The sequence below is a fragment of the Camellia sinensis genome, chromosome 1 (genome assembly GCF_055761805.1).
Source record: "Camellia sinensis isolate YWXY chromosome 1, ASM5576180v1, whole genome shotgun sequence".
NCBI lineage: Eukaryota > Viridiplantae > Streptophyta > Magnoliopsida > Ericales > Theaceae > Camellia > Camellia sinensis.
Window position 1 is genome coordinate 191689911 of NC_138961.1, and position 25752 is coordinate 191715662.

General features: G+C 33.6%; 1 protein-coding gene across 1 annotated transcript; it reads left to right on the top strand.

Moving 5' to 3' along the window:
- Positions 1–16120: 16120 nt before the first annotated feature.
- Positions 16121–25354, top strand: LOC114294849 (phytoene synthase 2, chloroplastic). The gene is made up of 6 exons (XM_028239014.2): positions 16121–17425; positions 17557–17607; positions 22333–22505; positions 23777–24012; positions 24718–24910; positions 25030–25354. The coding sequence occupies exons 1-6, from the start codon at positions 16993–16995 to the stop codon at positions 25210–25212; spliced, it is 1269 nt and encodes a 422-aa protein (XP_028094815.1). The 5' UTR covers positions 16121–16992; the 3' UTR covers positions 25213–25354.
- Positions 25355–25752: the final 398 nt, after the last annotated feature.

Below are 25752 nucleotides of genomic sequence, written 5' to 3' on the forward strand. Positions count from 1 at the left end.
ACAGTCACATTATGATTAGTAGAGGCCGATCTTTGATAGAGTGAGAGGGGTGCTCAATTCATAACCTTTATTATGACTTGAACCCGCCCCTGTAGGTTAAGAACATAACCAGAGAGTAATCATAAGATTACCTACGGCTTTAATCCTGATTAAACATGTTTTAATAGAAATAAAAAGGCCAAAACGGAAGCATATCTCAAAATTTTGTCCATTGAGCTGTGCTTACATGACATACCAAAACAATGTCATAATAACTCACACCATAACCAAAATAAACACCTTGTTCATCCATCCAGGATCATACAAATACATAGCCAGCCGAACAAAAGGTCTATATACATAGGTAGCCTAATACCAAAGTAGCAAAAATGTGTAGACAAAAGGACAAAAACAAAGTCTCGTGCGTGAGATGTTCAGGCTGACTTCACAAAAACTTGGATTCTCTCATATCCTTCACTGCGGTTCATTGGGGCTGGGTTTGGACATTTCTTTGCTCACCTACATACATATAGACAAGAGTGAGCGAAAGCCCAGTGAATAATACCAAGGTAAAGAGGTTATATGAATGAAATTCTCTAATAAGTAATATTCTTGTTAAACACATCAAATGGCCTTCGGCCCATTCATACTCTTATCAAATATGTCAAATGGCCTCAGGCCCAAACATATCAAATAGCCTCTGGCCCATCATATCAAACGGCCTCAGGCCCAACTCATTCATATCAAACGGCCTTGGGCCTAATTCATTAATGTCAAATGGCCTCGAGCCCAATTCATTCATGTCAAACGGCTTTGGGCCCAATTCATTCATGTCAACGGCCTCTGGCCCAATTCCCTCATGTTAAACGGCCTTTGCCCCAATCATGTCAAACGGCCTCAGGCTCATTAATGCATATTTCACATTTGTAATCATAATCATATTCGTAGTCAAACGGCCTTAGGCCCAATTCAAACGCATCAAACATTTCAAATGGCCTCAGGCCCAATTCAAACATATCAAACGGCCTTGGGCCCAAATCATGTTCTTCACAGAGCCATATACAAAAATTAGGCATATAGAATTCTCATTCATAATTCAAGTCAACAGATCGATGAAGCTTATACAGAAGTAGCATTCGAAAAGTAACATACTTGAAAATATCTTTACTAAGATATTACTCACAGTGTTCTGCCGATGGATTTACCCTTGTGCTTGACCCTACACATTTCATAACATATTGGGTCACAAGTGATTTAATCTATTTTTAATTTATTTATTTCTTTTAGGCTTCTTTCTTATCCCTTTAGTTCATTTGCAATGTTCAATACATGCCCAAGAGTGCTTAGAAATGAAAGAGAATGGAAAACGAAACATGAAACAACTTTTTAAAATTTCTGAAATGGGGCTCTCCACACGAGCGCAACTTTGGTCACTCGAGCAGCCTGTAAAACTCTGTAAAAGTACTGGTTACATGCATTTTACGCTCGAGCAAGACTTTGACACTCAAGCGAGAAGCCTTTCAAAACAGGGTTCGCTCGAGCACACAAGTTGTTGCTCGAGCTACAGAACAGATGTTGCTCGAGCTACAGAACAAATCTCTGCAAAACTTCTAGGAGCTTGATTTTCATGCTCGAGCGACACTTTTCTCGCTCGAGTAGATAGGTCAAATTCTGGGTTTTCCAGCAAGCTGTTTGAGCTTCAAAACACAACCCTAAAGTTTTAAAGTTTGCAAATTGATTCCAAAAACATAGAAAAACATTGAGTAACATAAAAACTTAGGTAATTTGAAGCCAATTATCAAAAATCATGGTCCATTTCCAAAGTCATTCCAAATTCTCCATTGCCAATTTCAAAACTTATGCATTCAAGCTTCATATCTTCATGACTTATGCATGCATGTAACTCATTGGCTCTAATTCCATTTCAAATGGTACAAATGATGCTCAAAATCATGAAACTCAACAAAATTATGCATACATGTGTGATTTGGCACTCAATTCTTCATGATCATGCACATTCATGGTAATTTTTTACATGTATAGAGATATTAGTTTCAATTTCATCAAACACTACTCAAATTTTGTTCTTGATCACCAACTCTCTTGGAATTCACATAATTACAAGTTTAAACTCATGAATTAAGGGTTGGTTAATCACATATAGGCTCAAATTATTCCAAATATAGCTAAGCCTTGAGCTAATTCCCCCTAGTTCTTGAATTCCTTTGCAAAATCTTCAAGGATGAGCCTTCTCTCTCTCTAAATTCAGCTCACTCTAGAGTGTATATCTCAGAATTTTGAGCTCAAACAACTATGAGCTTGAGTGTAATTGGCCTATATATACTAGGTGATTAGCTTAGTTAATCAATCTCAATTAAAGCTAATGAGCTTCACTTAATTTAATCTAATTATTTCGATACGAATCAATTTTTAATCAAATTTCACCATAGGCTCTAAAAATTGTACTATCACAATAACATAATCAATTTCAATTTATGTTGCCTCTACGGTCTTCAATCTTCAAATTATAGTAGTAAGTTGGACCGATTTTCCTACGGTGAACAAATATTGTTTCAAAAACATAATTAGTTACATAATTATCGTGGAAATCATATTAAGCATATAATCAAAATCATAATCAAGGTTAATTAACATAACATAGAACAAAGCTATCACAACCTTCCCCCTCTCATACATAAGTTCTCGAGCCGAGACACTTTGGTGATGACGGATAAGTGGCCTTTGGCACGAGTCACAGGTTTCCTAAATTTTCTAAAAATATTTAGGTGGCGACTCTGTAATCTACCAAAGCAGTCCATTTTTGGCATTTGATTTAAACATCGATTTGCCAAAAGATTTGTCGGATTTGGACTCATTTGTGTTTCTTTATTTCACATTGTACCTGTGAAATCAGATTCAGAACCACGGAAGTCCAAACTGTAGGGCTAATCGTATCCAAAAAGGGCACGAAAAGCAAGCTACAATTTCTGGCGACTCTGCTAAGGATTTTAGAGAACTTGACTCGAACTTCATGACGTGAATTTTTTATCTACACTTATATGTTCTTTGCGCATTTGCATTGTTACTTTAAGTCACTGTGTTTTCCATCTGCTATTCTTGGACGGTTTGTCGGAGGCTTGTCCAAAAGCTTGCCAAAAGGCTAACTGGTCATGGGCTCTGCCATGTTGGAAACACAACCCTTGGATCTGGATTTACGTTGTACCACTTGATCCTTTTTTCACTTCTCGATGTTAGGTATGAGAGGTATATTAGGTAATCTTGTTGAGGTACCCTTTTGGACCAATTGGCCTAGTGCATATAGTACGCTCTAGTGATTGTTTTAAAAATAGGAGATGAGGCTCATCCCTATTTAGGATGTTGTGATATCGTTTGTTTGAATAATAAAGCTGTAGATCACTCCAAAGCTAAGACAGGGAAACCCTAACCTCTCGTAGGGGTGCTTTGAATGCTTTTGTGCAAAATGTGAGATCTTTGACAATGTGTGATACAATCCTAGGAGAGTTTTAATCTCGAGGTGATTCTTTTCAAAATTGAGGATCATATCAGAATCAAAATTTTGGTCAAATTCAAGGGGCACCAGTGGCATCATCGGTTTGGATGAAGTACTGATTAACTTTTTAAATCTCATGTAAAATCCTAACAAATAATGACCGCCTCATTTAAAAACGTCTTTGGAAGTATTCTTTTGGGTAGATAGGATTATCTGCAAAGTAATCTCTATAAATTTGTTTGTCGCCTTTGACCCTTTCACGATGAATGTATCGATGACCACTTGTGGAACCAACATGTGTGCTTGGTTGGTTTAGGGTTAATGCTTGTATTATTTGTTGTTGTGATATTAACAGTTGCATCATCATTATATCATCATCAGATGATGAAGATTCATCAAAATTTTCATTGAATAAGGCTTTAGTGAAATTGTTCATTGTGGGTGTATGAATATGAAAATTATAGAAAATCTTGTGGACGGGTACAAAGAGTTTAGAAGATATGAACATTGTGGATAGATGAATATGAAAATTAGAAAAAATATTGTGTTATAATTTGTAGAGAAAACTTTAGGCAAGTGAATAATGGGTAACTGATGGTGGGTGGTTGTTAGTACGTGAATGGTTGATGAATAATAGATGATTGTTTGGCAGATGGCTATTGGTGAATGAATGTTGGGTGAATGATGGATGATTGTTGGTGAATGAATGCTGGGTGAATAATGGATGGTTGTTGGTGGGTAGTTGGTGATTGTTTATTTTTTAATGTAGTTAATAATTTTTTTTTTAGTCGTATGTTTTTTGGTGGAGTGAAATATATTTAAAAAAAATTTAGAAAATTTTTAATTTTTTATATTTGTCTAGTTGGGTATAATGTAAATATATAAATTTCTCACAAACAGTTGAAAAAATATCACAAAAGACAAAAAAAATTTAAAAAAAAATTATTAAAAAACCTATATCCAGACAACACCTACAAACTTGAAGGAAAAGTTAATTGAGATTTGGCAAAATAGCATGTGACCATTGGAACACTATTACTATAATTTGGCAAAATAACATTATTCATTGCCAAATTATAGCAATGACAATGCTATTTTAGCAAATACCATTGGAGATACTCTAATTATAGCAATGGTAATACTATTATAGTATTTATCATTAGAAATGCTCTGAAATATATTTAAATTAGGTATATTTAAAAAATTAATAAAACATTGAATAAACACATGAAAATGTGTTTAAAGTCATTTTTTAAAACGACAATGCTATGTAGCTCAAATTTTGTGGCTCAAAAGTGGCTCAAATGGCCAAAACGACGTCGTTTTGAGTACAGAACAACATAAAAATGGCCAAAACGACGTCGTTTTGGCCATTTGAGCCACTTTTGAGCCACAAAATTTGAGCTACGAGACATTTTCCTTTTTCAAAATCCAACCAAACAGAATCTAAGGTTTTATTGAATTTCTTAATATATTTGAATTAATTATTTTTACTCTTTAAATTAATCTACTAATAGACTTAAAAATAATAAAATTTGTGTTTTTCATATAATTCACTAAATAGTAAAAAATAAAAAATAAAAATATATTTGTATTTATTGATTGTTTTTAAAGAAAATTAACATAATATTAAAAAAATTACTAAAAATATAAGAATGTGAATTGAAAATTCAAAAATTATTTTTAAAAACTAAAAATCAAATTGTTTTTCATAGTTTCAATATTTTCTTTAGGGAGATTTTTTAATAAATCTCATTTTTAAGAGTTTTATTTCATTTAACCCATATTCTTTTTTGACTATTCGATTATGTCCTATTTGAGATAAGAAGACCAAAACACCTTAAATCTCTGCTGTCTCCATTAATGTTGATTGTCATTATATCTTCACTCTAAAAAAATACATTAACTACACATCACTATTTAATGTTGATATATATTACACACAAAAAATTAAATATGGTTCTTTATTGATTGCTATTATGTTTTGGTAATTCTCATGCATCATTGATTATCATTATGTTTTGGCAGTTCTCATACATGACTGTATGTGATGACGTGAATGTTCGCATTAGATGACGTAAATGTGAATGTGAATGTGAATGTTTACATCAGATGACGTTGTGATAAAGATGATGTTAAGGTTCACATCAGCATTGCATCAAATTACACAACCATAAGCCTCAACTTTCATTTGAATATAAACATGACATAAATATTCACACTAAAACATATGATGTGAGCATTCATGTCGTCTGATGTTAACATTATGAACATTAACATCTATATTCACATTCATATGTTTTAGTGTGAACATTCACGTTATTTGATGTGAACATTCACCTCATTTGATGTGAGCATTTATATTCATGTCATTTGATGTGGACATTCTCGTCAACACGTACAGTAAACATTTGGATGCAAGGAAACTACCAAAAGATAATGACAATCAATATAGAACCATGCTTATTTTTTTGTGTGTAATGTATATCAACATTAAATAGTGGTGGTGTGTAATTAATGCATATCAACATTAAATATAAGAGTATAAGAGTCTAAGAAAATAGTGTAAATCAAGAAAAATGACCTTATGGAATAAAGGTATAAATACATGGGATTAAGTGGGTTATAAATTTCCTTCATAGACTTCTTAGATTAGAATACTCCTAAATAGGATTTATCAATAAAAACTCCTTTTTACATAGTCTAATGAATCCTAATTAACTAACGCAATTACAATAATTCTAAACATTCATAATTTATTTTACGTATCCAATTCTAAACAATTTATTTTACGTTTATTTTTTTTAAAAAAATGGCAAACATATTTTGAATAATACATCATTCAATTTTTGTAAAACACTAATAACTTGATCATGTGACTAAGGATTCTGATAAAAATAAAATAAAATTAAAAAATTCTTCTGGCATCAATTTTACAACAGAAGAATTCAAATAATAAAAAATAAGTCCAAACACAGGAAGGAGTGACACATCAGAGACCCCTATGGTCTGTCTGTTTTGGGTGACAGGGGACAGAATTGAATTAGGATAGATGTAAGATCTATTATAAATTTATAATAGTATTTGTTTACAAAATAGGAAAGGAGATTCATTATCCTGAAGGATTATGATAGCAAAGGCCACTGAGGATTAGGTTTCAAAACTATGATAGGCCTTAGAAAAAGACTATTTTATCCATATTATGGGTTGTGTATTTGTGTGTTTTTTTTTTTTTTTATTTGTTTGTTTTGTCATCATGTCATATTATATATATATATATATATATTAAAATAATACAGTACAATTTTTTTTTATAAAATATAATTTTTTTAACTAAAATGTATAAAAAATACCAAAGAGTTTATGATATTTCATATAGTTAATCTTCTCATAAAAATATATTACAAACAAACATAATTTTTCTTAATATCCTCACTAACAATCTCCACATTAATAATCTTTTGATTAACAATTCTCACACTAAGGCTTCCTTTGGAAACATGCTATTTTAATAAGTTTTTTAATTTTTTACGAAAAAATATGTAAAAAAGTAGAGAGATTGATATAATACTTATAGTGATTTTTCAATTAAAATATGAAAAATGATCCGGACCCCCTCTCCCCCCCCCCACACACACATGTGGAAGTTGGTGATTGGAGGAGGAGGGGGAAAAAAAAAATTTGTCAATCATAGACCTGTGGAGGTCGTGGGAGTGACCCCTATAGAGGTCTCAATCACTTCTCTTAAAACATATAATTGACAAATAAGACCTAACAAACATGCTAAACCTAACTTTAAAAACAAACTAGCCTTTTGTGTTGTCATTTAAGATGCCATTTGGTATTGTGGATTGTGTTGGGTTTTGTGTTGTGCATTCATTTGGTATTGCAACATCACATGTGTTATTATCGGTTGAGTTTTTAGCCTCCGTTTGGGAAGTGGGTTGGCTTTTTGGCTTTTTTAGCCTGGACTATTTTAGCCTGGTTTGGGAAGGGCTTTTTGGCTTTTTGGCTTTTTTGGTTTTTTTTGTGAGAGAGGATTGTAATGATTATGGGTTGGATTTGATGATTTGTTTTTTGTGGCTAAAATAGCCTATTTTGTTTTTTGTGGCTATTTTAGCCAAAAAAGCCTGGCTTTTTGCTTGCCAAACGGAGGCTAAGTCATGCTGGGATGTAAATAAGAAAGAATTTAAGAGGTTGGTATGGTTCATCAAAAATTTTATTTAATAATTCAAATAATTTATTTTGTAAAATTATCACGATATATTATTCATGAAAAAATTTAAGATAATCCAATAATTATAATATTTTTATTTTATTACATTTACTTTTTAAATTTAACCAGGTGCGATAATGTTGGGCTAACTGTTTTGACTCATTAATTATTGATATACACGGAAGAGAAATTACATGTACTCACTCACAAAAGGTGAAACTCCAAACATTCTCATTCTCATTAAAAATGGAAAAAAAAAAAAAAAAAAAAAAGTCATAAAAAAATTCAAAGTTTAATCTTGATAACAAATTAAAGTATATATTTTTTTCATTGTTTTAATTTAAATCATTAATTTAAATTTTAACCGGAATAATTATACAATTTAATTACTTTGATAGTGGTGTCAGAAGTGATTGTGAACTGGAAAATGAGGTAAATAGATGGTAGTGAGCTGAAAAATGGGGAGAGTAGAGGAGGACGGGGAAAAAGGATGAAGGAATTGGAAAAGACGAGGGGTGGTGATAGATAAGGGTGAGAGGTAATTGTCAACAATAATGAAATGAAAAGATTGATTAAATTATCTAAATCACTCATTCTCAATCAGTTATAACTAATAAATGATTAAAATTTATATTATTTTAAAACTTTAAGATTTAATTTGAAACAATTAAAAAATTAAAATTTGATCCTATAGTTTAACGTAATGCACCCCTCATTAGTTGAGGCGAAGCGACGCCTAAACATTGGCACGAGTAAAGAACAAAAAAAGTTAATCGAAAAAATGGGTTCATGGTTTTACTCAAAATAAATTAATTGGGTTAGATTAGTCGACTTCGCTTGCATACTTTAATTGATAACTGAAGGGGTTAATTATTGTCAAACACAAATATTGATTTTTTTTCTTCCCTTCATTACGCGGGTTTTGTTATATTGAGTTTATTATGGACTCTTTGTCATGTTAGTGGTTAGTATTATGGGTCATGCTATGTACATGGTGTGTATCACATATAGATATGATATTTTGGTCATGTTTGTTTGGACAGACTGGATTAGGTTAGATTAGTATTTTTATGATTAATAGTTCTAGAATTATAAATCATTTGGATTGTGTATCATATCCTATATTTGGATTAAATTAGGATTATAAGCAGGGACTAATAATTCAGACTGTGGCTTAATCTTCCAGTTTATATCCCACCCCTATCTGTGGAATTGAATAGTCCATCATATGTGGAATACTATGGCTGGATGGATTGTTAATCCATACTTCAATTATTTAACCAAACATCGAATTAATAATTTTACTGAATTATTAATCTAATCCCAAGTTCTTATCTACCCAAACAAATATGGCCTTATGGTGTTGATTATAAAAAATGTCATAATTAAATTATTTTGAGTTATAACTATAAAAAAAATGAATTATAATCAAATATCATATAAAGTATACCTAAAAACCTTTTAAATCACAATTAAAAAAATATTATAATCAAATCATAATTAATATTATAATAAATCATAATCAAACATCACAAAAAATTATATATGGAGCATATCATATGGATAGAATTTCCCTAGTATTATTGTTGGGTTGGTATTAGTCTTTGAATTACGATTGTTTGTTTGACCTAAAGTTAGGTTTTTTTCTAGTCCATTAGTTGGGCCTCGCAAAGCTCATCATAGTTATTATTATGATGATTTAAACTATTTATTTTGTTAAATTTTTTGTGTAAATCATTTATCAAGAAAAAAAAATTAATTAAATAATCATAATTATATAATTTTATTATTTTTGTCTTAAAAAACGAATGATCTATAATTCAAAAGAAAAATAAACTATTTAATTTTTTAAGAAAAATGCAATAAAATTATATTGTTACGATTATCAAATCAATTTAATTTTTTGTAGATGTCTACATATTAAATTCAACAAAATAAACGATTTAGATTTTCGAACCGATCCTGTGAAGCCTCTCAATTTAATGTAACTATCATTTCATATTTGTCAATATTTTACCTATTGAGAAAGGAAAAAACAAAAAAAAACTCAAAATAGGAAATAGGAAAATTATAGAATATACCTGAAGTATCACGTGTCTGTAGTCCTAATCAATTATCATTTATTTTGTCTCCTCATGTTCCTTAATTACTCAACATAATACTCCATCTACTCACATTCTTCGTCAATGACAATACTATGGAGTACCATGTGTCTATACTCCAGGATTATTGAGTTTGTGGTTGAGATTGAATTGATATATAATAAAATTTACGATAAATTACGTCTCTTGAGATTTGGAAAAATATAATAAGTTCCATAATTTTGACATAATTTTATTGATATCCTTTTTAGTAAAATTAAATGGACCGAAACTAATGCAGATGGTGTGAAAGTATAACAATAAATAACGAAAAGTATTATATTTTCATAGAAAAGAGATAACAACATTATTTTTTAATTCATATACTACTAAATTATTGATAAAAATAAGTTACGTGTTATATGAATTAAAATCTTAACAAAATTTGATACAATTATATTAAAATTATGAGACTTATTATATGTATATATATTTAATTTTGAAGGAAGGTCAACATAATCTACCTAAAATTTATATATAGAATGAATATTTTTGAATTAAATTCTAAATATATAGTATTACTCGAATTAAAAATAAAAAAATTAGGCCATATCTTAGCGTGTGTGGAGTGGCGTTATGTGCAAAAGGAGTGAGAAGTGTTGTGCCAAAAACAATGAGAAATGTGGACAAGACGGGGAAATGCATATGCCTTTGTTAACAATAGTATTGAACTATTGCCCTTATCAATGGTGTCCAACTGTGAATAGTTGTATTCACCCAGAAAGTGTGAATGATTGTACTCACACAGAAAGTGTGAGCGGTTGTTTGGGGAGTATCATATATTTTTTTAAACAATAAAGGTTGAGACCACTTTTGGGGGTCACCTCCTTCACCCTCTTTGCATTTGATTACCTAACTATTTTTTTTTTTTTTTGATCTCCCAATCCCCAACCCCCACGTGTGTGTGGGGTTGCATTTGATTACCTAACTTTTTTTTTTTTTTTTTTTTGATCTCCCAATCCCCAACCCCCACGTGTGTGTGTGGGGGTGGTGGGGGTGAGACTTTTGAGGGGAATGAATCATTGTTGTTTTTTAAATTTTTAATAAAAAATATGTAAAAATATAAAAAAATAATATAATTTAAAAAGATAAAAAAAAATATATTATTGTAGTAGTTTCCAAACAACCACTGAGAGTCGCCCACTAGCGGAGGAAAAAAACAAGAAAAATTCGTAAAAAAAGTGTTAGAGATTCACATTTTGATTTATTAAATTTATCTGTAATGATGTAGCAAATAAGATAGACCCTAGTTTTTTTTTTTTTTTGCAACATCTAAAAAAGTCAATTTATTGGCTTGTTAGGTCACATCGATTCTCTATTTTTTTGTACGTCTTTTATATTAAGTAAAAAAACCAAATTATAAATCATATTCAAAACACTCCGAGTATATGGTTAATCAAATGTTAATATCTATCGTGTCACATCATTGTGAGTTAAATTGTGAAATATGTTTTGTGGGTCTTAAATATTTTTTGGAGTAGTAAATAACCGAGACAATTATAAAATTATTATACTATGATATAAATTTTTTTAAATATAATTATGACATACAAAAAAAATACTTGCACTAAATATAAAAATAAACGTACACCATACATACAAATAGGGATGTAAAATTGATCCATTGGCTTGACTAGGCCTGACCAGGCCCAAGACCAATTTGAGACTCTGGGCTGAATAGTTTGTTTTGAGCCCCAGCCTAGCTTGGCCCATTCAAGGCCCATAGGCCCAACCTACCAGGCTCGCCTGAGGCCCATTCTCAATTCCAAACTTTTTGTTTTGGAAAAAAATAAAATTTTAATTCGAAAAAATAAAAAAAAATAGTTATGTTCGGTCTAAGTTCGAGCCCAAATCCAGGCCAAGTGGCCTAAGTTGAGGCTCAAGTACCCTTAGCACTAGATTTGAGCTTGGGTTTTGACCGTGATTTTACGTGAGTGGGCCGATTCAATTTTTAAAAGGAGCCCGCTATGCCCAACCACGGGCCGGCCCGACCTCAAACTTAGGTGGACTGAAATGGCCAAATTAGACTATTTTTACACTTTTACATATAAGAAATTTGCATTATTATAAAAATAAAATTATTTTGTAATACACTTCTAAAATTTCTTTAAATAAAAAAAATTTTTAAAAAAAAGTTGAGTTGGGTGAGAAAAGAAAAGGAAGTTGGAGTTACGTGTCCAAGAGGTGGCCTACAGAAACATGTGGAATTTTGTGTTGCCTGCCAAACCCAACCCGATCCCCCATCAATCAATCGACGATGTGCTCTTCATCCCCAGCAGTTTTTGTCTCACTCCCAGACAAATTATCGTGGGATCCACCCACACTGGATCACTACCTAACACTTTTCCCCGCCCCCCACTTTGGCTGTTTTTCGGTGGACCCCTAACCCTCACGCCATTGCTGGAACTCGTGGCGCATTTTCCATCTCTCAATCACGAATTGACACGTGTACGGCGTTCTTTCTGTTTGTTGATAACCTTATCTTGCACCTATTGGCTGATCTCTCCACGTGTAGATCTTCTCTTTTTTATTTTTGTTTTGTTTTGTGGATCTTCTCTGCATCATCTACACATATCCCCTTTTCATTTTCCATTAAATTAATTTAATTTTTAAAGTATTAATTACTATATTACATCTTTTTCATGTCACATGTTGACTAATGGGTATATTCGGAGATGTCCGACAAAATTCAAACCATACGGAGAATATTACAAAAATTAGAGAAAATTTTATTTTTATAAATGTATAAGCCATTAGTTTGATTATTTGATTTATTTTGATTATAATAACATGATTAATGAAGTATATTAGTAAAAAGTAAAATATATTATTTTAAATGATTTTTTTTTGGTCTTCAAATCAGTGTTGTTTTTTCTTAAAAAAAAAGAAAAGAAAAGAAAATATGGGATAGCTGTTTCAAAATTTTCAAATTTAAATTTATAGTTGGAGTGCATAATTCTAAAATTGGAGCCACAATAAATGAAAAATGATTCCGTAAATGAAATGAAATGAGTTTTAAAAAATTATTATTGTTAACATGTAAGGCTTTTTAAAAAAAATACTAAGGCCCCGTTTGGTTTGTGATATTTTGACTAAAAAAAGTAAAAAAATTAATACCTAGCAAACAACATTAGGGTTGGTTTGGGAAGTGGGTTGTCTTTTTCATTTTTTGATTTTTTTGGCTATTTTAGTCTGGACTAAAAAGTTTGGTTTGTGAAGAGTTTTTTGACTTTTTGATTTTTTTGGCTTTTTTGTGAGAGAAGAGTGTAATAATTATGAGTTGGATGTGATATTTTATTTTTTATGGCTAAAATAGCTTATTTTATTTTTTGTGACTAAAATAGCCAAAAAAAATCTAATTTAGCTCTTCCCAAACGGTTAGAAATGTAAAATTCCATGAAAGTTTGATTTGTTTTAATCTTTTCCAAATTAATTAAGATATGGCTAGTTTGGGAAGTACTTTCTTGATTAAAATATGAGATGAAAAGCATTTAAAAATGACTTTTTTTTATTTTCTATAAAATAACATGTAAAAAATAAATAGAATCATTGATTTTTTATATGAAATTTTAATTTTTCAATGATTTTTTGATTTTTTTTAGTTAAAACTCACCGTTCCAAACACAGATTTATTCTTAAACTTCAATGAAATATAACTTTTGAATGTATTACTAATTAAAAATGATTTTAAGAATTAAACAAACAAATAAATCCTAAAAAAAATTAACAAGAAATAAAAGATAATTAAAAAAATCTTCATAAATTTTGAGAAAAAATTATGGTTTAATAAAGAAAAATGCTTCAAATCTCTTAAATTTACTGAAATGCATTATTGCATTTTTGCTGTTATTTTGTTTAAGAGTCTACTTCCTACCATGTTAGATTAAACAAATTTGAACAACTTTGATGTCAGTTACAAAAATTATAAATTAATTGGTATATGAACGAACACAGACCAGATCTGCTGCAGTTCCCACCAAATCACTAAAACATTTTCTATATTTTTTATTTCGGTCACTAAAAAAAGTATTTTTTTAAGTTGACTGTTTTAGTGTGTACCATAGGGTATATATATTTGTTTATTTTTATTTTTTTTATATTGAATATGATGTTACTGTATTAGTAAATTAGGTTAATACAACGAGAAGTTTAACGATTTGAATTGTCTACTTCGTAGACAGTGGCAAAATCAAAAATTATGTTTAGCAACAATGTTAAGTAGTTCAAAATTTTGTAATTTAAATGGCTTAAATAACTCAAAATGACGTTGTTTTGACAGATTTTGAGTGTATGTGTAAAAAAAAAAAATTTGTTATGACATTACTAATAAAGATTAATTTTTTGCATAAAGATTGTGAAAAAATTACTTTATGATAAATAAAGAAAAATAAATCTAACTAGTTTTTTTCTCCCAAAACCTGGCGCCCGGGGATGGCCATGGCAATCCCAGTCCCCATAGGTATGCCTAGTTCGTAAGCTTCACAATAAAGTTTATTAATGTAAAAGACCAGTTTCATCGTATAACTATAAATAGATTAACAAATTGAATTTAGTTTTATAAATAAATAGTTTAAGTTTATAATCACATTTGTTATTTATTTTTATTTATATGTTCATAAATGTCAGATGATGATTTTTTTTTAATACATAAATAACCTTTATCACGGGATCTATAATATAGACATTCGAATCATCTGTGCAAATTTAAATTGAGACTCACCAAAAATATGAAAGGGTATGGAGGGATGAAAGTGTGCATGGTTGGTGCAGCTTAAAAGTTGCTTATTTCAGCTTTCAGCTTAATTTAAGCTATTTTGATGTGTTTGGTTTAGCTTATAGCTTATAGCTTTTTGGAAGTCAGAAATCAGCTTATTCTTTGAGTGGGGCAGGAGATGCTTAATTTATAAGTCAGAAATCAGCTTATGTTCATAGTTATAAGTTATAAGCTGTTTACGCATAAGCTATAAGCACTTTTCCACAGCTCTACCAAACAGAACTAGTATCGATGAGAACTCCTCCCCCTTCATGTACTTGAAAAGAAAGATAAATTGCAAATACACTATTTAAAATTTGCTTAAAATATAAATTGTGTTAAAATATAAATTGTGTCATGTGATTATAGAAATTACATTATACTTCATGAAGTTTCAAATTTCATAATAAATAATTCATTTTATTAATAAATCACAAAGTGAATTAATAATTTTTAATGATATCATAAATTTATTTCAAATAATAGTAAAGATAATTTTATTATTGTATAGAAGAGCAGTTAATAATTTTATTTTTTCAGTTAATTCTGTTAAATAAAAAATTATGACAAGAAAATAATTTTAATTTTTCAAATGACAAAGGATAATATATATATTTTAAATAAGGGCTGGTTTGGCTTATCCTAAATAAGTCAAAAAGTCAAAAAATTACTCCAAAATTCAAAAAGATATCACTATTCACCAAAAAAAATAATAATAATAATTATTATTTTCTGCCCAAAGTACACACCGAATTGACCAAAAGCCGACTGCTGTGCAGCGGCAGTGCACATATATGAAATGATTGGGTGTGATTTGCACACACACCGCTGTTTGGCCTGCGGGGGCTATCACGGGTTCCGTTTTGATAATCTGAACCGTTAAATGTGTAGAACTCGTCGAGTACTATATGTCTGCAAAAAATCACATTGATCGGATATCGATAACTATATGATCGGATCAGTTATGTACGACAAATGGATGGTATTATAATTAATGATTGAAAAATAAATATATCTGATCAGATAGCTATCGATATCCGATTAACGTGATTTTTCATAGGTACATAGTGTTCGACGAGTTATACACATTGAACGGTTCAGATTATTAAAATAGGACCCGTGATAACCCCCACAGACCAAACAAAACCGTGCAGTGCTTTATACAAAAAATAGCCAATAATTTCCAACTCCCATTCACACCTTCCGATTTGTACGGCTGGGGCCCACCTGTCACTATTCATCTCTTACACACTCTTTTTATACAATTTTTTAATACACATTTTTTCATAAAAATCCAAAAAGTTAACCCAAACCTCCATATTTTTTTCTCAACTTTTTTAGTCCAAAAAGACAAAAAGTGCACTTTTTTAGGACACCCTAAACCAGCCCTAAATCTCAGAAGCTGTATTTATATAATTCACATCATTTTTTTACTTTTTTACATATTTTTTCAAAAAAAGCAAAAAAAAAAATTTAATTTTTAACCAATTTCTTAAAATATAAAGTGGGATTTATTAATCACTCCCAATTTGCAGAAAAGAAAAAGATTGAGAGAGTGTCAAGCAAACCATGCCCATAGAGAGAGATTTGTAGGAATCTGGAAGAGTGGAGGAGTGAGTCATAAATAAATTAATTGCAAGAATCTGAAAGACTGGAGACTTCCGGTGGGTCAGTTAGTCTGGGAACGAACTGGGTGGAAGTGACCTACGTGGGTGGTGGTGGTGGTGGTGCCCATTCCAAATTTTTTTTAACTACTAATGCTTAAAACACCAATAAACAGGTGAGGACGACTTTGTTTTTTTTGTTTCTCTCTTTCTTTTTTTTACTATTATTTTCTCTCCTTTTACATATTTTCTTTTCTTTTCTCTGTTCCTCCTCCTCCTTTCATTGTCTCTGGTCATGGTTTGCGTGGAGGTCTCTAACATCTTCAACGTGTACTGAACTTTTTGAGATAGAAAAGTGAGCTTTTATTTTAATCATTTTTTTAACTTAAATCAGAAACCACCCATTACCCAAAGAAGATTGTTCAATAGTCTCGTCTCCCCTTATTTTATTTCCAAACCCATTTTCCAAAACACTAGAATTTATTGGAAGATCCACTTCTTTGAGTCTTCTACTTGTATACATTGCGACTATACAAATTTTGCTTTTAGGGGTTTTGGTTTTTTTCTCCAGAAAACAGAGTTTGTTTTCCTGTTCAAGACCTCAATAACTCTTCTTCAACTGTAGTATTTTGATTTGGTTTTTGGGATTTACTAAACTTTCCCTCAAAAAGGAACCTGGGTTTTGCTTGAAAGTGGAAAAAAACCAGTGGGTTGTTTGTAATTTAACCATTTAACGCAAGGGAAAAGGAGTAGATAATTTCAAAAGTGCTTTCGTTTTCAAATTCATCATGTCTGCAGCTCTGTTATGGGTTGTTTCGCCCAATTCTGAGGTCTCTAGTGGGTTCGGATTCTTAGAATCTGTCCGAGAAGGAAACAGACTCTTAGATTCATCCAAATTCAGCCCTAGAGAGAGGACTTTGATTTGCCATGGCAGATTCAAAAAAGTCAAGAAACAAAGCTACAAGATAGAGAAGAAAGGCAATTTTCCTGTACTTTCAAGCATGGTTGCAAACCCTGCTGGAGAATTGGCAATCACATCTGAACAAAAGGTTTACGATGTTGTTTTGAAACAAGCTGCGTTAGTTAAGAAACACCTCAAATCTGAAGAGGAGTATGATGTGAAACCTGATATTGTTCTTCCGGGGACTTCGAGCTTGTTGAGCGAGGCCTATGACCGGTGTGGCGAAGTTTGTGCAGAGTATGCAAAGACATTTTACTTGGGTTAGCTTTCTCTTAATTTTTTATTATTTTTTTTTAAAGTGGAATTGTATTGAGGTATTGGTTGAGATTGAATGGTTGTTTGATGTGATTATTTATGAAATAAATATTGATTTTGTTTCGTGTGTTTTCAGGAACGCTGCTAATGACGCCCGAGAGGCGAAGAGCTATCTGGGCAATATATGGTGAGGCTCTATATATCATGTATTAGATTGGTTTGCTATAGAAGTGGAATTGAGATGCTAAGTTTGTTTTTATTTTAGAAATTGTTTGAAAGAGAATTGTTAGAATTCCTGAGTTGGATTTGGAGTTGGGTATTCAATTTGTTAATGTAAATGTAAATTACTACTACACCTACCATCAAACCTACCTCCACCTACTACTCCTATCACCTACTACACTCCACCAAATCTACCCTCCACCACTCACTCCTCACCTACTCCAGAATCATCTCCTATATAATAGGAATTCTTGTACAAAATATATACACAACAATCTTGTAATCAACGATCAATCAATAATATACATCAATTTATTTTACATGGTATCAGAGCTAGGTTAAGAACCTAGTATTTTCGCTTCACCGGCGGGCGGCAGCCTCGCCTTGGCCGCCCGCCGGACCTCTCATCTTCCAACTATTTCTGCATGCCGGATTTTCATCCATCAAAACCAACACCAACTCGCTGCCGTCATCCACTTCTCCACCACCACCTGCAGCTTCATCTCCGCCGCTGACATCTCTCTCTCTCTCTCCTCCAATCTCTTCAAACACCGAGTCAACTCGACCAACTCACCAGAACTCAACCCATCAATCCTCTCCCCGCACTCACCGAGTCTAATCACAATCTGTTGCTGAGTTGACTTGTAATCTTCGCCGACCAAATTGACGAATCCGCTAGAATTTTCCACCAGCACTGCCCCTCCTCTCCCTACAATCCCCACCACCTCCGCCGGAAGAACCCTCCAGATCCACACACACGGCATACCTTGGGCGCTGAATACATACCCACATGCATCTGCTCTCGGGTTCTCTCACTATGGAACCACCTCAACTACTGCTGCCGCCGCCATGTCTTCCTCTGGCCGACGCCGCCGTCGCCTCAAACACACCGTCACCATCAGCTCCGCCGCGCCGGTAATCGGAGATGCCGATCTCCTGAGGCAGATCCTCCTACGGCTACCAGCAAAGCCTCTCCTCCAACTATCAATCCTCCTCGGCCTTCTTGCCCATCGCGGGAGCCACCACCGCCGACCTCGGCCCCGACGCCGCCTTGTAAAGCGCCCCTGTGCCCAGACCCGCCACTACGCTGTTCACCACATCGTCCGTATCCCATTCCGGTGTAGTATGAGAGGTTTTTCGCCCCAAGCTCGGCGCTGCGCACTGGCTTCTTCTTGGAAGAGACACTCCTCCTGACCCCATGTGAGCTTTGCGTCACTTTTTTCTCCTCAAAAAAAAAAAAAAAAAAAAAAAAAAAAAAAAAACACTCTCCACACTCTCCAACAGACTGATCATGGAGTTGGGTTTGAGTTGGAGATACACACGGACAATGTCTCTCTCTCTCTCACTTTTCACCCTCTCTTTCCTTTCTTTTTATTTTAATCTTCCCATCCACTACATTTTATCTTTCCCATCAAGCCGCTGTCTGATCCCACCGCCCATCACATCCTTCTTTTATCTTATTTTATTTTCTTTTTAACCCCCTCATCATATTTTATCATCATCATTTTTTTTTCCCATCATCATATTCTCCCCCATACTTTTTTTTTTCTTTCTTTCCACACACTCATGTTCCCCACTATCTGCTTTCTCCATTCCTATATTATTTTTATTATTCTTATTCTTCAACAAAAAACACAACACAAAAAAAAAAAAAAAAAAAAAAAAACAAATTCCAACCACCATTGCTGTTTTTTCACAAATCCGTATAGAACCACTCTTTCGTTTTGATTCCAATATATTCTTCTTCTTTCTTTCTTTATTTTTCTTTCACATTATTTTTAATCTTTTTCCAATTCCATTCAATTTGCACACCAAACCTTATTTTATTCATCTCCGGAATCTACTTCCATCCGAAAGTTACCAAACCAAAAAAAAAAAAAAAAACAAAACAAAACAAAATAACAAAACAAAACAAAAAAAAAAAACAAACAAACAAACAAACAAACAAATACACAAACAACCACACCCACAGGCGGGATTTTTCTATCCCTTCTCTACTCTGTCGCCGGTCTTTTCTTTTTGCCTCCCTCCTAGGCGGCCCTTGCCGGTGCTGCTTCCGTGTTTCCCACTCCACTGGGCATGATCACTACTCCATGCTCCTCCACTGCAGCATATGGCGAACCTCCAAAACGGAACATCACGGTGGCCTTCCGCTTCAGCTCCTTGTTTTCCGTCTTTAGCACACTTATCTCTGCTCGCGCATCCTTATACATGCGTTGGAGTAGAGCCAGTTGGGCGTTTAATTGCTGTACCTCATTTGTCCTACTCTGCAGCCGGTGCGACAAGTTTGTGACCGCCGTCATGGACTCCACACATGCCTTCAAAGTATACTGATTCGCCTCCACATCCGTTTGCACTGCCATTTTTTGCTCCACCGACTGCATCGGAAAGTTCAACGGAGCAAACCCAGTGGTGTTTGGTTGAGGTTCACAGGACACCGCACCCGTTATCTCTCTTGTTGACTCGTTGAGATCGGGAAAGAGAGTCAGCAGACCACGGGACGACGAAGCCATCTCTCGCAACAGAGTGTTACAGACTATCTCTCTCAGCACAACGAAGCGTTTTTCAGAAGTTTTTCTTCGCAGGTTTTTTGCCTCTGCCTCGGCCTCAGCCTCCGTCTTGGTTAAATAGCCGAGGCAGCCACGCGCATCGCGCGCCTCTTGATGCCAGACAAACGGGCACGCCAGCCAAGGCACTCACGTGCCTCGCCATCATATCTGGCACGCCTTTTGATGGCACGCCTTTTGACAGATTGGGCACACCTTTTGAGGGCACGACTTTTGAGGGCTCGATATCTACATCCATGTATATTTTTTGGGCAGCCTGTATACACACTCATACAGTGTCTTCTACACCGGTCAGTTTTATCAATCCCTTTGTTTCAACCTCAAATAGGTTTCTATCTTCACACCTATTTGAGTTTGAGGGGGGGTTATACACAGTATCATGTATAAGTCGCTCATGGCGCACTCCCTAAGTCGCCCCCTTAGTGTACCACCACAACGGTCCGACATGACCCCATAAACTGTCTTCTACAACGGTCCGACATGACCCCGTAAACTGTCCTGCTACAACGGTCCGACATGACCCCGTAAACTGTCTTCTACATCGGTCTGACACGACCACACAGTGTCTGCTACAACGGTCCGACATGACCCCGTAAACTGTCTTCTACATCGGTCTGACACGACCACACAGTGTCCGCTACAACGGTCCGACATGACCCCGTAAACTGTCTGCTACAACGGTTCGACATGACCCCGTAAATTGTCCTGCTACAACGGTCCGACATGACCCCATAAACTGTCTTCTACAACGGTCTGACACGACCACACAGTGTCTGCTACAACGGTCCGACATGACCCCGTAAACTGTCTGCTACAACGGTCCGACATGACCCCGTAAACTGTCCTGCTACACCGGTCCGACATGACCCCGTAAACTGTCCTGCTACACCGGTCCGACATGACCCCATAAACTGTCTGCTACATCGGTCTGACACGACCACACAGTGTCTGCTACAACGGTCCAACATGACCCCGTAAACTGTCTGCTACAACGGTCCGACACGACCATACAGTGTCTCCTATCCCATTTTTAATTTTATTTGTCAGCTTATTTTTCTGTTTTGTTACTCTCTCCAAACTCAAGTTGGCTAGTACCTATCCTCCTTGAGTTTGAGGGGGGCTGTTAATGTAAATGTAAATTACTACTACACCTACCACCAAACCTACCTCCACCTACTACTCCTATCACCTACTACACTCCACCAAACCTACCCTCCACCACTCACTCCTCACCTACTCCAGAATCATCTCCTATATAATAGGAATTCTTGTACAAAATATATACACAACAATCTTGTAATCAACGATCAATCAATAATATACATCAATGTTTTACACAATTTTTGTTGCCAAGGTTGTTTATGTGTGTGCTTTTCGTTACTGTAAAAAAAACCCCACACTAATTGGTTTATATTTTGATTAGTGATGTTTTATTATATACACTATTGCCTAATTTGATATGCTATCATGCATCGACAGTTGCTTATAATTTTCATGAGCTAACAAACTATTTCTAGATGAAACAAATTTATTTCGGCAATCCCACTTTTCTGTCTTATTTTTTGTTTTTTTGTTTTGTTTTTTTGTTTGTTTGTTTGCTTGTTTTTTGAGAGGGGCAAATTAAGGGGGGGAAAAAATGTAAAAGAGAAGACATTGTTTTGTTAGAATTTTGGGATTGCAGCTTTTGAATCCTGTGCGAAAATAATTTTGATTTTCATTCTCCAGCACACAAAAAAGTGCTTCTGAAATTCCGGTTAAATGGGACACAAAGAGATAGTGAAGATTATAGTTTCTAGTACATATGGACAACTTCCAATAAAGTTGGTTTAACTTTGAAGAACTATATGAGATTAAAAGAAAAAACAAAAAAAACACAAAGATGTATATATTTTGAAGTTCAAGCATAGTTTAAAAAATTTGTCATGAAGCCTGAAATGACTTCAAATTCTCTACTTTGATCTTTTAAAGACAGTATTCTATCATATAATTAGCCATTTCTTAGTAAAATCATCACCGAAGTTGGGATCAATTGTGGTAATGATATGCAACGCGTGTAGCTTGAATGTGAAGAAGATAATTTTATCATCTCTTTTGTTTCTCATTGTTGTTTGTGGTTCATACAGTGTGGTGTAGGAGGACAGATGAGCTCGTTGATGGGCCTAATGCGTCACACATAACTCCTACAGCTTTAGACCGATGGGAATCTAGACTTGAAGATCTTTTTCGAGGAAGGCCATTTGATATGCTCGATGCTGCTTTGTCAGATACGGTTACAAAGTTTCCCGTTGATATTCAGGTTGGCAATTACTCGCTAGTTTCTAAATTTTTGCATGATTTCTGTATGCCATCTCATTGAATTTTAAAACTGTGTTTCACTAAAATGCAACGGCATTTGGAAATGAATTCTAGAAATGAAGCCCAAGTCTCACAATGCCACAACTCTTCTACAAATTTGTTGAGTCCTAAGCTTATCAGAATTACAAGAAAATTTGAAAAGCCAAATCCAACTAGGAAACAACTAAGCAAGCAGAAAATTATGAAAAAAGAAAATTTTGAGTCATGCTCAAATTTAGATACTAGAAAGAAAAAGAAACATTCTAGAAAGACCCTAGTCCAGATTAGATTCATATGAACCAAATAATTGATGAATTATTTTTTTCCAAAAACTGATAAAATTGCGAAATTGAACCAAGTAATTGAAGTCCTATCCATATGTCACAGAAATTGTCTCCAAACACTATGCATTAGTCTCAGAATTGTACCGTTATTGTAGCCTTATTTGTTCCCTCAATTTGCTGCGGCATTTCATTTTAGTAGATGGTCAACCAGAGGCGGAGGGAGTGGGGGACCAGGGGGTCACATGCCCCTAAAAAATTATAAAAATATTATTAGAGTGGAATGTCAATGACATTTTAAAAATTAAAAATTATGAGAACAATAATAGTTATTTTGATTAAAAATGAGGAGATTATTATAAACCATGTTATCTATGAAATTTTTTAAATGCTACGGTTATGTTATTATTATTGACATATAAGTATAATTAATCTTACTATAAAAATATGAAATTTATTAAATTGTTAATTACATTTGACATGTGAGGTTCACCTTCTATGTGTTTATTTACTATCAATTGGTGATATCGCATACTAATGATAACGTGTTATTATCATTATATTGAATTTTTAATCAAATTTTGTATAAAAAAAATTATCATTATATAATTTTTTTGAAGATTTATATCGATATTTTTTTTTGTCCATAGTACACTAGTTACATATAACATAATTTTTTTGTTATTTCTCGAAATCAATCGTAAAAACTTGCGTGAAATCTTTTTGTAAAATTTTTTGATATTGTAATTAATAAGTGTCCCTTCTAATTTAATTTTTTTGTTCCGTCACTGTGGCCAACGCATGTTAGCTTCAATCTCGAGCACAACATTATTAGCTATTCTGCTAATTTCTCAGTTAATTGTCACTACTCATCATGAATGGCATAATAGCTGTTCATTTTATGGTTTTCAGGACATAGTTCACTGAATAATTAGAAATTTATTTATTGCAGCCATTTAAAGATATGATAGAAGGAATGAGATTGGACCTGAAGAAGTCTAGATACAAGAACTTTGATGAATTATATCTCTACTGTTACTATGTGGCCGGGACTGTCGGATTGATGAGTGTTCCGGTTATGGGAATTGCGCCTGAATCTCAGGCGACAACAGAGAGCGTCTATAATGCGGCCTTGGCTTTAGGGATTGCGAATCAGCTGACCAACATTCTCAGGGATGTTGGAGAAGAGTAAGTACAGAGAACTATGAAGCTTTGAGATATCTTGCAAGTTTTAAGCCTTATGATTTCTAGGCCATAAAAACATATCGATTCATATGTTTGAAGGTGAAGATTGTCTTTGGCATTAACGAGAGAGTCCGGTGCTTTGGGTTCTCTTTTAAACAAAACATGGAGGGGGCTTGTCTTCAGTACCCAATTTTTGAACTGGAGGGTTCAGTTCGTGTGACTATGGGCCTACCTGAGTCCATCTTAGTAAACCGAATCATTCAACTTATAAGGCCCGCCGAGCCTGAGCAAATTATCCATGCTAAAAGCTAGGTTCATTGCACATTGGCAACTATATGATCAGATCACATTTATCATGATTTTGGGAATAAAACATTCATTTTTTTTTACATTTTTAAACAGATATAATATGATCACGTGACTATTGATGTTCAAACAACTTGATTTTTTATATAAATTATATGCTTGGTCGATTTTACAAGTTTTAATAATTTGAATCACCAAAAAAAGTCCAGGGTGAGCCCACAACCATCCAAACTGGACCATCGGTCCAATTTTTGGACCGGAGACAAGCTTGGTCCATAAAATATTCCTTGCATGCCAGAACATGTCTGTAAGATTTGCTACAAAATGCTCTTTTTTTTCCAAAAGAAAAGGAAAAAAAGAAACTTGTTTGTGGATTTTTCTTAGAAGTTTGTTTTGCAACAGTGCCAGAAGAGGAAGGGTATACCTACCACAAGATGAATTGGCACAGGCAGGGCTTTCAGATGAGGACATATTTGCAGGAAAAGTAACAGAGAAATGGAGGAACTTTATGAAGAATCAAATTAAGAGGGCCAGGATGTTCTTTGATGAGGCTGAGAAAGGTGTCACTGAGCTCAGCTCTGCCAGTAGATGGCCTGTAAGTATTCTACGATTCAAACACAGTCTTAACCAATATTTGCGGGAAATATATATAGCACTAAAAATATGAATGAATGAATGAATGATGATTGATCCGATTTTGATGATTGGGTGTAGGTGTGGGCATCGCTGTTGTTGTATCGCCAAATATTGGATGAGATTGAAGCCAACGATTACAACAACTTCACTCGAAGGGCTTATGTTAGCAAACCCAAGAAGATTGTCGCATTGCCCGTTGCCTACGCTAAATCTCTTGTTCCCCCATCAAGATTGTCATTGCTTTCGGCAAAGTCGTCATAGAAATGAAACTCTACTAGGAAATTCAATGTCTCAAAACCAATAATGGAATTATATATATAGCTTGAGAGAAAAATGGCAAAATTTGTATGTATATTAGAAAATTATTATAATGCAGTAAGAATTCATTAAGATTAGAATAGTATTTTTTGTGTGTTTTCGAAAGGGTTTCTTTAATATAGAGTACAACAGTGATATTAAGTGTTAATTTCATTAATTAATTAGAAATCTAAAATGTGAAATAAGAGAGAATTGGAACCCTGCTCTATACTCAATCTTTGACAAGAAAAAGTTAAATGGTATTAATTAATGCTAAATAATATTGAGGTGCTTCATCTGTTGTTTCTATTTTAAAATGATGAGTGAAGTTAGATATCTCCATTTAATGAAGAGAATAATATTAGGGATCATGAAAAAAATATAATGAAGATGATCATGAAAGATTTTTTTATCTTTGGATTACACATACCATAAAACACCACACACAAATTAAAGGATAAAAAATCTTCATAATACATTTCATAATGTCTTTTTCATGATCCC